This window comes from Gobio gobio (assembly GCF_949357685.1).
Source record: "Gobio gobio genome assembly, chromosome: 14".
NCBI classification, from domain to species: domain Eukaryota; kingdom Metazoa; phylum Chordata; class Actinopteri; order Cypriniformes; family Gobionidae; genus Gobio; species Gobio gobio.
This window is the reverse complement of record NC_137107.1, coordinates 8,261,958-8,275,071: the sequence shown is the minus strand read 5'-3', so window position 1 is coordinate 8,275,071 and position 13,114 is coordinate 8,261,958. Positions and strand designations below refer to the sequence as shown.

General features: G+C 39.0%; 1 protein-coding gene across 2 annotated transcripts in view; it reads right to left on the bottom strand.

The window, feature by feature from the left end:
* The window catches only part of stk10 (serine/threonine kinase 10), a 102,631-nt gene that overhangs the window by 19,379 nt on the left and 70,138 nt on the right, over window positions 1–13,114 (bottom strand). For both annotated transcript variants that reach the window (XM_079834021.1, XM_079834020.1), the window contains exons 9-10: window positions 8,193–8,828; window positions 2,060–2,181 (exon numbers count right to left, since the gene is read on the bottom strand). In XM_079834021.1, coding sequence (XP_079690147.1) covers window positions 2,060–2,181; window positions 8,193–8,828 — 758 coding nt within the window. The remainder of the gene's footprint in view (window positions 1–2,059; window positions 2,182–8,192; window positions 8,829–13,114) is intronic.

Below are 13,114 nucleotides of genomic sequence, written 5' to 3'. Positions count from 1 at the left end.
TTACGCAGCACGTTTGAGGTTCCTCAAGAACCAATGAGGTTCATTCTCATGTTACGCAGCACGTTTGAGCTTCTCAAGAACCAATGAGGTTCATTCTCGTGTTACGCAGCACGTTTGAGCTTCTCAAGAACCAATGAGGTTAATTCTCATGTTACGCAGCACGTTTGAGCTTCTCAAGAACCAATGAGGTTCATTCTCGTGTTACGCAGCACGTTTGAGCTTCTCAAGAACCAATGAGGTTCATTCTTGTGTTACGCAGCACGTTTGAGCTTCTCAAGAACCAATGAGGTTCATTCTCGTGTTACGCAGCACGTTTGAGCTTCTCAAGAACCAATGAGGTTCATTCTCATGTTACGCAGCACGTTTGAGGTTCCTCAAGAACCAATGAGGTTCATTCTTGTGTTACGCAGCACGTTTGAGCTTCTCAAGAACCAATGAGGTTCATTCTCATGTTACGCAGCACGTTTGAGCTTCTCAAGAACCAATGAGGTTCATTCTCGTGTTACGCAGCACGTTTGAGCTTCTCAAGAACCAATGAGGTTCATTCTTGTGTTACGCAGCACGTTTGAGCTTCTCAGGAACCAATGAGGTTCATTCTTGTGTTACGCAGCACGTTTGAGCTTCTCAAGAACCAATGAGGTTCATTCTCGTGTTACGCAGCACGTTTGAGCTTCTCAAGAACCAATGAGGTTCATTCTTGTGTTACGCAGCACGTTTGAGCTTCTCAAGAACCAATGAGGTTCATTCTCATGTTACGCAGCACGTTTGAGCTTCTCAAGAACCAATGAGGTTCATTCTCGTGTTACGCAGCACGTTTGAGCTTCTCAAGAACCAATGAGGTTAATTCTCATGTTACGCAGCACGTTTGAGCTTCTCAAGAACCAATGAGGTTCATTCTCGTGTTACGCAGCACGTTTGAGCTTCTCAAGAACCAATGAGGTTCATTCTCATGTTACGCAGCACGTTTGAGCTTCTCAAGAACCAATGAGGTTCATTCTCGTGTTACGCAGCACGTTTGAGCTTCTCAAGAACCAATGAGGTTCATTCTCATGTTACGCAGCACGTTTGAGCTTCTCAAGAACCAATGAGGTTCATTCTCATGTTACGCAGCACGTTTGAGCTTCTCAAGAACCAATGAGGCTCATTCTCGTGTTACGCAGCACGTTTGAGGTTCCTCAAGAACCAATGAGGTTCATTCTCATGTTACGCAGCACGTTTGAGCTTCTCAAGAACCAATGAGGCTCATTCTCGTGTTACGCAGCACGTTTGAGCTTCTCAAGAACCAATGAGGCTCATTCTCGTGTTACGCAGCACGTTTGAGCTTCTCAAGAACCAATGAGGTTCATTCTCGTGTTACGCAGCACGTTTGAGGTTCCTCAAGAACCAATGAGGTTCATTCTCATGTTACGCAGCACGTTTGAGGTTCCTCAAGAACCAATGAGGTTCATTCTCGTGTTACGCAGCACGTTTGAGGTTCCTCAAGAACCAATGAGGTTCATTCTCGTGTTACGCAGCACGTTTGAGCTTCTCAAGAACCAATGAGGTTCATTCTCATGTTACGCAGCACGTTTGAGCTTCTCAAGAACCAATGAGGTTCATTCTCATGTTACGCAGCACGTTTGAGCTTCTCAAGAACCAATGAGGTTCATTCTCGTGTTACGCAGCACGTTTGAGCTTCAGCAAGAACCAATGATGTTTGTTCTCGCATGTCAAGTAAGTCCCGCTGAGCTTTTTGTTCACTGATCAATGTTTATATTTGAATAAAAGCCTCAAATTTGATCTGTTCATTATTTAAAGCAATTGTGTCTCCAGAAAATTTGAACTAAACTGCTTGATTTAGTCCATATGGATTCGTTTTACAATCCCTTTATGAATTTTCTGAAATGACAAAAGTTGTAGTTGCGTGGACTGTCAATGGAGGTACAGAAGCTCTTAGGTTTCATTAAAAACATCTTCATTTGTGTTACGAAGATGAACGAAAGTCTTACAAGTAATTGATGATTATTTTATTTCCATTTTTTAAAGAGCTTGATTAAATAGAGTGACGGCGTGGACTTGCCTGAGGAATCTCATTTCCTCGTCTTTCTTCTCATCATCAGTGATGATTTTGGAGGTGGTGACACTCACCTGGACACCATCAACCAAGAACTTACGGGTGCGTTTGAGTGTCTTCTTGGAGTCCTGTTAAAAAAAAATAAGTGAGAAACTTAGAAACAGAAACTGTGATGATGTGGTAACAAGATTTAAGGGAACTGTGGATGGGAGATTTAAAAAAAAAAGAAGACTGATTGAACTAGAAGCATAATGAATGGGTGGAGAAATGAGAAACAGAAACGGAGGGTGTGAACAGGAAGCAGTGAGATAGCTGTAAAGCTAGTTCTGACAGGAAGTGTCAGCAGCTTGTGAGCAGAACGTAAACATGTAGGGAGATCTGGAGGGTGAATCTCACAACACGTATCCATTGTGGCATGTTTTTAAGCACACGTTTAAACTGTGAATATTAATATAATGGCAGTATTTGTTGGATTCAAATATATGAATGCTTTGTCGTTTCAGTGCCTTAAGCCACTCAATTCATTTAATTAATTTAGACACTCATACTTTATTGGATCTTGTCAATATAAATGTCGTCACTTGTCAGCAAACAACACTAAGAACTGTGTCTATTAAACGCAGCTGAGCAAACAGTCACATCCTCTGTTGACCACGAGTTTGTCGCTTTTATGCCGTACACTTGAAAGTGAGTCTAATGCGAGTCAAACCCTGCTGTTCTCGCCCATCCTGTGATGTGGTTTCGATGCGATAAAGCCACTTGATACAATGCAGTGTGCATGCACAAATGTTTGCTAAAAGCATTGTTGAACCATTTTGAACATGCGGCATCAAAACTTAAGCACAAGAGAGAGTTAAACTTCTGAATCATGCTGGAAAAACGGCAGACATGAGAAATGAGGCTGTTCTCATGTGCCCTGAACAAAGAACAGAACGCCAGCGACGGCCGACCCAACAATCACCACATAGTGACTGATGCACAATACTGAATGGATCGGAGACAAAGAGCATTTGGGAGAAATGGGTGGAAAATCTGACATGAGCTTCACAGACGTGCCGTTTGAAATATGCAACAAATGAATGACTTCATTTAAAGTAATGTTCTGGGTTCAAACCCAGTTTAGGAAATGGTGATTACAGATGCACTCACAATGAAAGTCTATAGGGCTACTGTACCTGGATGATAGACAACTTTAGATCTCAAATAGTATCTTTTTGATGAGACATAATACTTGTCATATTATAATTTTGTAATCAACAGCATACCAGAGATGCTAGATGCTAACATCCAGAACTAGAACTTAATTTGGCATCAGATTTTTATACAATACTGTTCAAATGTTTGGTGAAAGCTCACCAAGGCTGCATTCATTTGATCCAAAATACAGGAAATACATGAATGTTGTGAAATATTATTACAATTATGTAAATATATTTTAAAATGTAAATAATTTCTGTGATGGCAGCACTTATCTAAATATAAATCTTTATCATCATTCCAGTTTACACCTGGTGTTTTAATCCGTCTCTTGTCCACTTTCAACCACTTCTGTCCTGGTTTCTTCGAGTGGAGGATCTATGGGCGGGTGTTTTTCAGATCTTTAGATCTAATGGACGAAATAAGCTCACGCAATTTACATATGCGGAGACGACTGAGAAACACACGGAGAGCATCACAAGACCAGCCAAACGCTATGAGTGTGTGTTAGACATCAGGAATGGAGAGAGAACATTGAGCCTGGGACGTTTCTCATCTTCAAACCTAACTTGAGTCTCCAGCCGAGAGTTTAAATCCCGTCTGGCTAGCGCTCGGCCCATAATGTTTAGCATTAGGTCAGTTGGAGGAGAGTAGGGCGTCTTTTAGAGGCTGTTCCAGTGCATTTGACCACATGAGCGTTTACGCTATGAAAGCAATCCGGTCCAGAGTGTTTTCAACTCCCTCTGGAAGTGATCGAAAGTGGACAAGCTCAAAACGTTTTACACCTGTATTTAGTGTTGTCCATTGACCAAAACGCATCTTAATACCAGATGTAAACAGGGCCTATAGTACATCCAATTTCATCCGCATACATAGAGTATACTCAAATATGCTGATATATACTATATAGCAAATTTCAACAGATCCATTGCTTGTATCGTTGCAAAAGTGAAACTACACTATCACCCAGCTCATGAAGATGTTAAAATACTATAAACATTAACATGCCTTTCTGTAAAAATGCTTTGGAACAATGTGTATGCTGGTCAAAAGCACTATACAAATAACTTTGACTTTACTACTTCAACAGGAGTACCTGGAAACACTTCCTTTGTTTAGCAAGATTTTGCTTTAAACCTATAAAATAGAAATTACAGCTTCAATTGTAGGGTTGTCAATAAATTACAGGGCTGTCGCTTGGCCAAGATACTTTGCAACCTGTAATGCCATTTCATCATTTCTAAGAACTACTTTCTAGCGGCTATTAAAGACTTTTTTACTGACAATGCTAAATAAAGTCCAATATATTTCTGGTTTGGTGTCAATGAAGCCTTCCTGATGGGGCTTTGGCGATACACAAGACATCAAAAGGTTGAGATGCATGGTTTAAATATATGTAGAACCCATAGACTGTAAAAAAATATGGACGTAGTGTCCGTGACGTCACCCACAGGATTCTGAAGCGCAGTTTTGAAGCGTAAAGTAGGGACGAGCTGACCGTCGCCATCTTGTCAGTGCGTCATCGCGAGTCACTCCCGGATAACAGTATAGACCAAAACCACAATTTGTACCAGACTGTAAACATATTTTAATCTGCTGTAAAGTTGGGCATTTCAACATGAGGCTCAATGAGATTCTCTAGTGGCCAGTCGATGAATTGCAGTTTAAGTCACTTCCGTATTGGCTTTAAGAGAAGTTGCCGCTTGGTAGAACCTCATACATCCCTCCATCTCGAATAGGGGTGGGCAATATAGCCTCAAAATTATATTACGTTATTTCAAGAATATTTGCAATAACGATATTTATGACGATATAGAAAAAAACATATATGGTAGAAAGTTTTATTGGTTATTGCAGCTGGTAGGCAGCAGCATTTATTAGTGCAAACAAAACCATAACATACATTAGTTATTGTAAAACTAAAATGTTAATTTATGCCATGGTCTGTCTGAATATTTGATTCTGATTGGCTGGAATGTGTGCAATAAGATTGTTTAATGCACAGGTAGTTCCAAGTCAATGAATCCTCGATCTATATTAATGCGCTGTTTTCATTTCAGGTGTGTTTAGACGGAGCACTGTAAACGGTTTAAAAGTCCAAATGAAAATTCTGCATATAAACACTGCTTTCATAAGGATACACAAATTTTTCTGAATTGTTAAACTTTTTATTTGATAAGTTCTGAAGAGAAATGTTGGAATAATGACACAGACATAGCCTGCCTACGCCATCTCACCTGACAGCGTGTGTCCCAGGCACTTTCTACTTCAACTGCGCCTGACAGAAGAATTCATTTTTCTGAGGTGTTTCTTACAGCAACACCAGATCGGTTTAGATAAAGTCTCGTGTAAACTGTCCACAGAATCGTTCAATTGAAATGACATAAAAGTGTGCATGTAAACGGGGTTATTGAAGCGCACACACGCGTCACTCGCATTCAGAGAGCAGCAATCGCGCTGCACATTCATAAGCACAGAAACTTGTTATTAACGCCGCCCCACAACTTTTAGCAATAAAATAGCGAAGTTACTAGATCACTACATTATATTTCTCAGCAACGATGGGGTTACATCGCTATTTTTCAGTAATAAACGCACATCTTCATTAAGAGAGACGCTGAACAGACGCAGTCATACAGGTACGAATCTCTCTCTCTCTCTCTCTCTCTCTCTCTCGCTCTCATTAATCCAAATAAATGCTATAATCCATCCATTCAAATAAATGTAATCTTACGCACAACTTTATCTCTGTGTCTGATTCAAAGAAGGCAGAATGCTAGATCTAACGAGCTGTAACTGACGAAAATAACTGTCAATGTTACCCTTCCGGTCAAATATTGCGCTGCAAACATTAATAGCAGCTTTAAGTTGTCAATGTTTAGTCAGTTGTCAAGAGGGCTGACCTCTTGTAACCAAGTAGCTCCCTTTTTAGGTACTAAGTCATTATCGGAGGCTGACATGCTGCTCTTCGTGTATACTCTGACAGGTGTTGTTGTTGTGCGCGCTAGGGAGCGTAAATGCACCATACGCAATCGCTATATCATTGATATCGTGATATGACACTTTTTTATCATGTAAAAATTTATACCGGTATTAATCGTGGACGGTATGATATGGCACACCCCTAGTTTCGCAGTACAGAGATTAGGGATGCAACAATACAGTTAGTCCACGGTTCAATACATACCTCGGTTTTTAACCACGGTTTTCGGTTCGGTTCGGTTCTGATGGCTAGTCACATCAGTTTTTTGTTATTCTATTCTTAAGCGACAGGAACAGCAAGAGGTTAAGGAGAAAAAAGACAATTTTTTAATTGCAATACTCTTTCTTTATTTTACTTAAAAGAATTGAAAAACCTTACTTAAACTTAAAACTTTACTTAAAAAAAAAAACCCTTGTACACATTCCTAGTGTATTGTATAATATAAAATATATATATGTAAAGATTTACACTGGCAGCTCAGAGCTGTACAGCAGCATTTAAGTATGAAATTGAATGAATAAATGTAAAAATAAAACACTACATAGACTTCACTATAAAATATACATTGATTCTTATTAAAGCTACTGTATTAAAGCTTTTCAGTCAAGAGCAGAGAGTGATTTTCTCTTTGTCTTTTGTTGTTGTATTAACATTAAATGGATAGTTCACTCAAAAATGAGAAATTAATACAGGTTTGGAACAATATTAGAGTAAATAATGACATAATTTTGTCATAATCATTCACAAAGGTGAACTGTCCCTTTAAGGACAGCGTGTTCACTAGGCTGCGCTGCTTTCAATTTGCTTTCAAGACCTGTTTTCAGTCTGCGTGCATCTAATATACAGACACGCGTCGATTTTACTTTCACTTTAGACATAACCTACTGTGTTTATGTAAACATTGTGTGTATTTGACAGTATTGGCGCAGTAAGACGACTTAGTCCAGTAATCACGTGTTTGACAAGCGTTTAGTGCGCGCGCTTGGAAAAGCGCATGATAAAACCGCGCACACGCCGGGAAGGCTTTAAAACGCATGCAAATAATGAACTTTCGTGATTGTGAATAACTATAATGTTCCATGAGTATAACTCTACCACTAATGTGTGATGTGAATGTGTGTCGCGTTGTTCAGTATATTGGGATGGAGGCAAATTATAGAATTTGTAGAAAAATACTTAATTAAATGCAAAAACGCAATTCACAGGCGCGTATTGCACCGTGAAGGCCGTACTGAACGGTTCAATATTATTTTGAGAATTGTGGCATCCCTAACAGAGATGGTTCAGGCGCGGTGCGGTAACAGACGATTTGGATGGCAGAGGTTTCTGGTTGTGTTTGCAGACTGGCTCAGCTCTGTTTGACAACGTCCACACCCTGTTTGAGCTCTGTACCTTCACTGTACTACTGTGTGTGCAACCCGCCCAAATCTGCAGCAGCTTCCAGAACGTTCCACTAGCTCTCATAAGCCCTGCTCTGTTCAACTGTGGCCCAAAGGAGTAGCTGGCACTGAGACAGTAAACAGAGGACCACATAGCCAACGAGAGCGGAAGTGAGAGTATTAGTAAAAGCAAAGCATGTTTAAGACCAAGTGTGTCATTAGTGTTCTTATGCAGCTCTAACATTTAAGGGCAGTGTCACCAAAGCCACCAAGATCTATAGTTTGGTTGAACAAGAGGCAGTAACAATCATTCAATTACCTTTGTATATTTCAGAAGTAAAGTTACTATTAATATTACATGTTTTGTCTCTTGGAGATGCACATTTAAGAATTGATTTTGAGTAGGGATGCAGATGTACTTAACAGTAACACCTGTGAAAAGTGAAATAAATGAATATTATATATATATACACTGGGAGTATCAGTGTGAATGGGGATAGTTTTGACAATGTTGTCGTCTGTACATGAAACTTCTCAAAATTGCAAAGGGAAACATGTATCTGGTGTCTTGTAAACGTACCCTTAAAGAGATGGTGCCCATGTCCCTGTTGACAGACATATCGTCTGCCAGGTTCAGGCTGATGTCCATGTTTTCACTGGCTGCATCCGAGTATCGATTTGATAATCTGCCATTTGCGTGAGGAAGCATACTTTCTAGATCCTCACCAGCCAAAGAGGACCTGTTGCTCACCACAGACACACGATTGGTCGGCTCCTTGGAGTAAGATTGGTCCAGCATGGGATATGGTTGCTGGTTAGGCGTTACTCCACTGTGAGCTTCTTCATCCGCTTCCTGTGGTTTCTTTGATGCCGCTGAGGGCTGCTCTGTGGTGTCTGAGGAAGTTTCTGCGCTCCTCAGCAAAGGAAGCTCTGGTTCAGAGCTCTCAACCACCTTGGTGTCCTCCTCAGAGGTGGGCGTGCTTTTTCCATCCTCAATGCCCGAGTCGGAGCTGGAGGCCTTGCCTGACGCCTCGCTCTCGGGTTTGTCGTGATCTTCCTCTGGAAACTCGCTGATATTGTCCTCCTGCTCTTTCAAAGGGGTTTCGGTGGACTCAATGGTCCTGAGCTCCTCCTCAATTACCATTGGACGGTTGTCATGTGGATGGTCCCCGTAAAAACTGGTCTCACTGGTTACTGATGGGTCTTTGACAGGAGCCTAGAAAGAACACAGACAGAATGAGGCTTATGTGATTTGAAAGCCTGACAAATTTCTTTTCTTTCTTCAAAATACTCCACTTTGTCAGTCCCACTGATAAATATACAGTACACGTTTACTATTTGGTCAGAGTAAGCCAGCAATGCTATTCGGTCATTCCATGTCAACTCAACCAGAGGTTAAGTAGAAAGACAAACATAAATAGTGATGAAAGCCAAAATATTAGATGTCACAAATGTATATTTACGGAGTAATCCACTGATTAGACAAAAGACAATTTACAGCCAATACAAACAGTTTACCATAGGAAATATATGGTTTTTAAAGCTTTTTAACAATTAGGGATGATATTGAGACAAATTTCACAATTCACTTTGATTCAATATTGATTATTTTGGATATATATCAGGTACACATGGCACATTTTCTCAAGGAAAGCAAATGCTGTAAACTATGGGAGTCAGTTGGTACATTAGCCTACTATAAAATTGAAGGTAGAAATGAACTGATTTGTATACAAACACAAATGTATATTTACTGAGTTTTGTAGAGGGGGGTCAAAATGACCAGGTCTATTAGTAAAATCTGTTGACTTTAGCGCTCTTTGTTGCATTATATGCCAACGGTAACAGTTCAAAAATGGGGGGAAAAGCAGTTCTTGTGTTTTTTGTCTCAAGTTAGAATGCCTGTAACTCAAGGAGTTTTAAAGATATCTTCATATCCTTTTAGATTCTGATTCGTAAGAAACTTTTCTTTTGGTTTATTCGTTTTAAAGGCCCTCGATGGTTCAGTCCCAGAGATAAGGAGATCTTAATGTGACTCCATGAGTAAACTGGTACAGTTCATGGTCGAAAACCAAATGTGGGTCAATTTGGATACAGCGGATACTTTTTATATTTAAAGAGGAATATCTGAAGAACAAATAATGTTGAAACTAGAAATGCATCTCGTTTTTTTCTATCAACTAAAGTGCATAGAACATGCCTGTCTGTGTGCCATAAGTATTGTTTTTTTTTCCCATTTTGAACGGTCACTGTCGGCATTTAATGCAACAAAGATTGCAAAAATCAACAGATTTTACTAATAGACCTTTGTCTGGCTATCACCAGACCCAGCTCAATCACCAGACCCAGCTCAGTTTAAGATTGAACATTGCTCTGGGGAGTCTGCTGTGTATTTTCTACTGCACAAGAGGCGTGATAAACGAGCATAATTCAAATTATTCTGTATGCAATTAGATAGTCCTTCAACCAATCAGATCACAAGAAGCGTAATCAACGGGCATTGACCCATCGCTTCTCTATCCGCCATCGTGTTAAACCCGCCAATAGTGTGCCAGGTGGATAAGCCAGTCTGTGATTGGTTCCCGCAAAAGTGTAACAGAAGCAGTAGAAGTGAATGTACAGGTTTCCAGACTGAGTTGCAGGGCGAAATCAAATCTCAGGCAGATCAGGCTGGGTTTACCCAGTCTAAATAGACCTACCAATCTCTGCGTAAAAATAAAATAATGATGCTGCCATTTTTCTAAAGTGATTTTTACCCCCCCGTAATTTGGCTCCAGATCTCAGGTGATCCCTCCACAAAACAGTGGATTACTCAGTAAATGTACATGCATGACATCTAATATTTTGGCTTTCATGGCTATTTACGTTTGTCTTTCTACAGAAAAAATATGAACAAAATCTCAAATTTGACACGGAATGACCATATGGCTGTTTTTATAAAAAGGAAAGTCTCCAGTGCCTGTACTAAAATGGACTGAGAAAACAAATAGCAATGATGTACAGCTGTTAATAAAGACACTTAAAGCTGGCGGCAGGCCAGAGACTGACAGTAAGCTCATAAACAGCCGCAGGCCTTCACCCTTACAACCGTTTCCTTGACGAAAAGTGGGACTAATTGTCCTGTACTTTATTTAACTCTAAAGAAATGTGGATGGTGTGTCTTTTGTTTCATTTTTACATGTTTGAAGGCCAGATGAGAAGTGGAAGAGGAAGTGTATTAAGAGTTATTTTTAAACGCTCGTACCATTGTGCCATTCCACCACAACCGCCTAGAATAGATCTTTAAATGGAGACGCCAATTTGAAAGTTGGGTGGGGGACACATGTCCTGTTACAGTCAAGTTATTTGAAAAGTATTGACAACACAATCACATTGTGACATGAGGTGTAGTGGCGCCCTGTGCCCATGAGACGAGAGTCGGGCTGGTTACACAATGAAAACTACAGGGTTTCATTTCTCCGTATTATTATTAGCAGTGTTGAAAAACAGCTGATTAACATTTTTGTGGAAACATTTATACCATTCAAACAATTACGGCAAGATTTAAAGAGAGAAATGAATTAATACTTTTATTCATCAAGGATGCATTAAATTTATCAGAAGTGACAGTGAAGATATTTACAAATGTTACATAAGATTTCTATTTAATTAATGCTTTAATAAATGTAATAAATGCTTTTCATTGAATTTTCTATTAATCAAAGAATCTTGAAAAAAAGAATCACCATTTCAATAAAAATGTTAAGCAGCAAAAACAGTTTTCAACATAATAATAATAATAATAAATATAGCTGCGAGCAGCAATTAACGGGGTTTAAGTGCTGTAAGGCCTTTAAGCACTTGCGTAAAAATATATTATTATTTAGCAAGCATGTACCAACTTAGATCATAGATGGAAAAGACAATTTACAGCCAAGAAAAGCAGTTTACCATAGGAAATATATGGTTTTTAAAGCTTTTTAACAATTAGGGATGGTATTGAGACAAATTTCACAATTCACTTTGATTCAATATCGATTATTTTGGATATATATCAGGAAAAAATTGCACATTTTCTCAAGGAAAACAAATCTCTTAACTAATGCTGTAAAGTATGGGAGTCAGTTGGTACATTAGCCTACTATAATATTGAAGGTAAAAATGAACTGATTTGTATACAAACACAAATTTTTATATAATAAAGTTATAATATTAACTTAACAATTACATTATTATATTATTTCAACTACAATTCCTTTTTTGAAATATAAAAATGTAAATGGTGGCTGTCATAAAAACTTGCCAGATTTATTCATACATGCATTAGATATTGAAGAACTAAAAATGATAATGAATCGCCTGTGTAATATGTAATACATATTTAGCAAAATGCTCCTCTCTAGAGTAATTTTTTCTAGCTGACTAACGAGTTTATGGACACTGAATGGTTTTTCTGAGGTAAATGTGATGGTAAGCTGTTTTACTGACATCTTTCCACGGTTGAAACACTGATTGAGCGATTCCATGCGACATAATACGGATTTCGGTAAGCTTTACTCTATCTTTTAACACACTTTCAGATGCTCATTCATGTTTATTTTGCGCTGTAACTGGTGTTAAAGCGGAGGAGATGATCAGTTCACGTGAGCTCCACGCTGCCGCTTCTTTTGAGCTGATCTCATGCCATAGCGGCAAAACGGTATATGTTTTTGAATTTCGTAACAAAATGAACGTAATTTGAAATCTGAGACTGTGTTTCATATCAATAGTATCAAAGCACAAAGATTTTTGTGATTTATTGGATGGGAGGCACGCTACAATGTTCCTTTCATTCATCAACTGAAAACAGAATGACTAATCGATTCTTGGGATTTAAGAATCGATACCGGTTCGTAAAAATGAGAATCGATTAAAATCGAGAAATCGATATGTTTTACCCAGCCCATCAGTTATAGTGCCATCTATCGTCCAATCTTCATAAAAGTGTGCATGCTTGTTTAGAATCATATCTAGCATGTGCTCACTTAATTTCGTGAAGTTCTGAGTTTTCACTTTTATAGGCTTTTTGGTATATTTGGCCACACCCATTTTCTAAATTACCCTGTTATATAGCATGTGTAGAAGGGTAAAGTTCAACTTTTCTTGATAATTATTGATCTAGAGAGTCCATAGAACTGTACAGCATTTGATTTTATTCAGATTGAGCGGAAACAAAACTAGGACTAAAGTATGTTTTTTTACATACTCGCAAATACTGAATGAGCAATTTGATTGGCAGCAATGGTTCTTGAGGAAAAGTTGTTCAGAATGAGGAGCTCTATCAAATGATATGAATATTGTGTGGCCGTGTGAAACACCATGTTTACAGAGGCTTAAAACTCGTTAGAGCCAACCAGTGGCCGATTTCTTTCAACATTTTTTACAGACCTTCAGGGTCATGAGTCGAAAATGCCCACCGAGTTTCATCCGTTAACCTTATCTAATAGGTGCTCAAGATTAATTGGCCGATGGCGGGGATGTTTT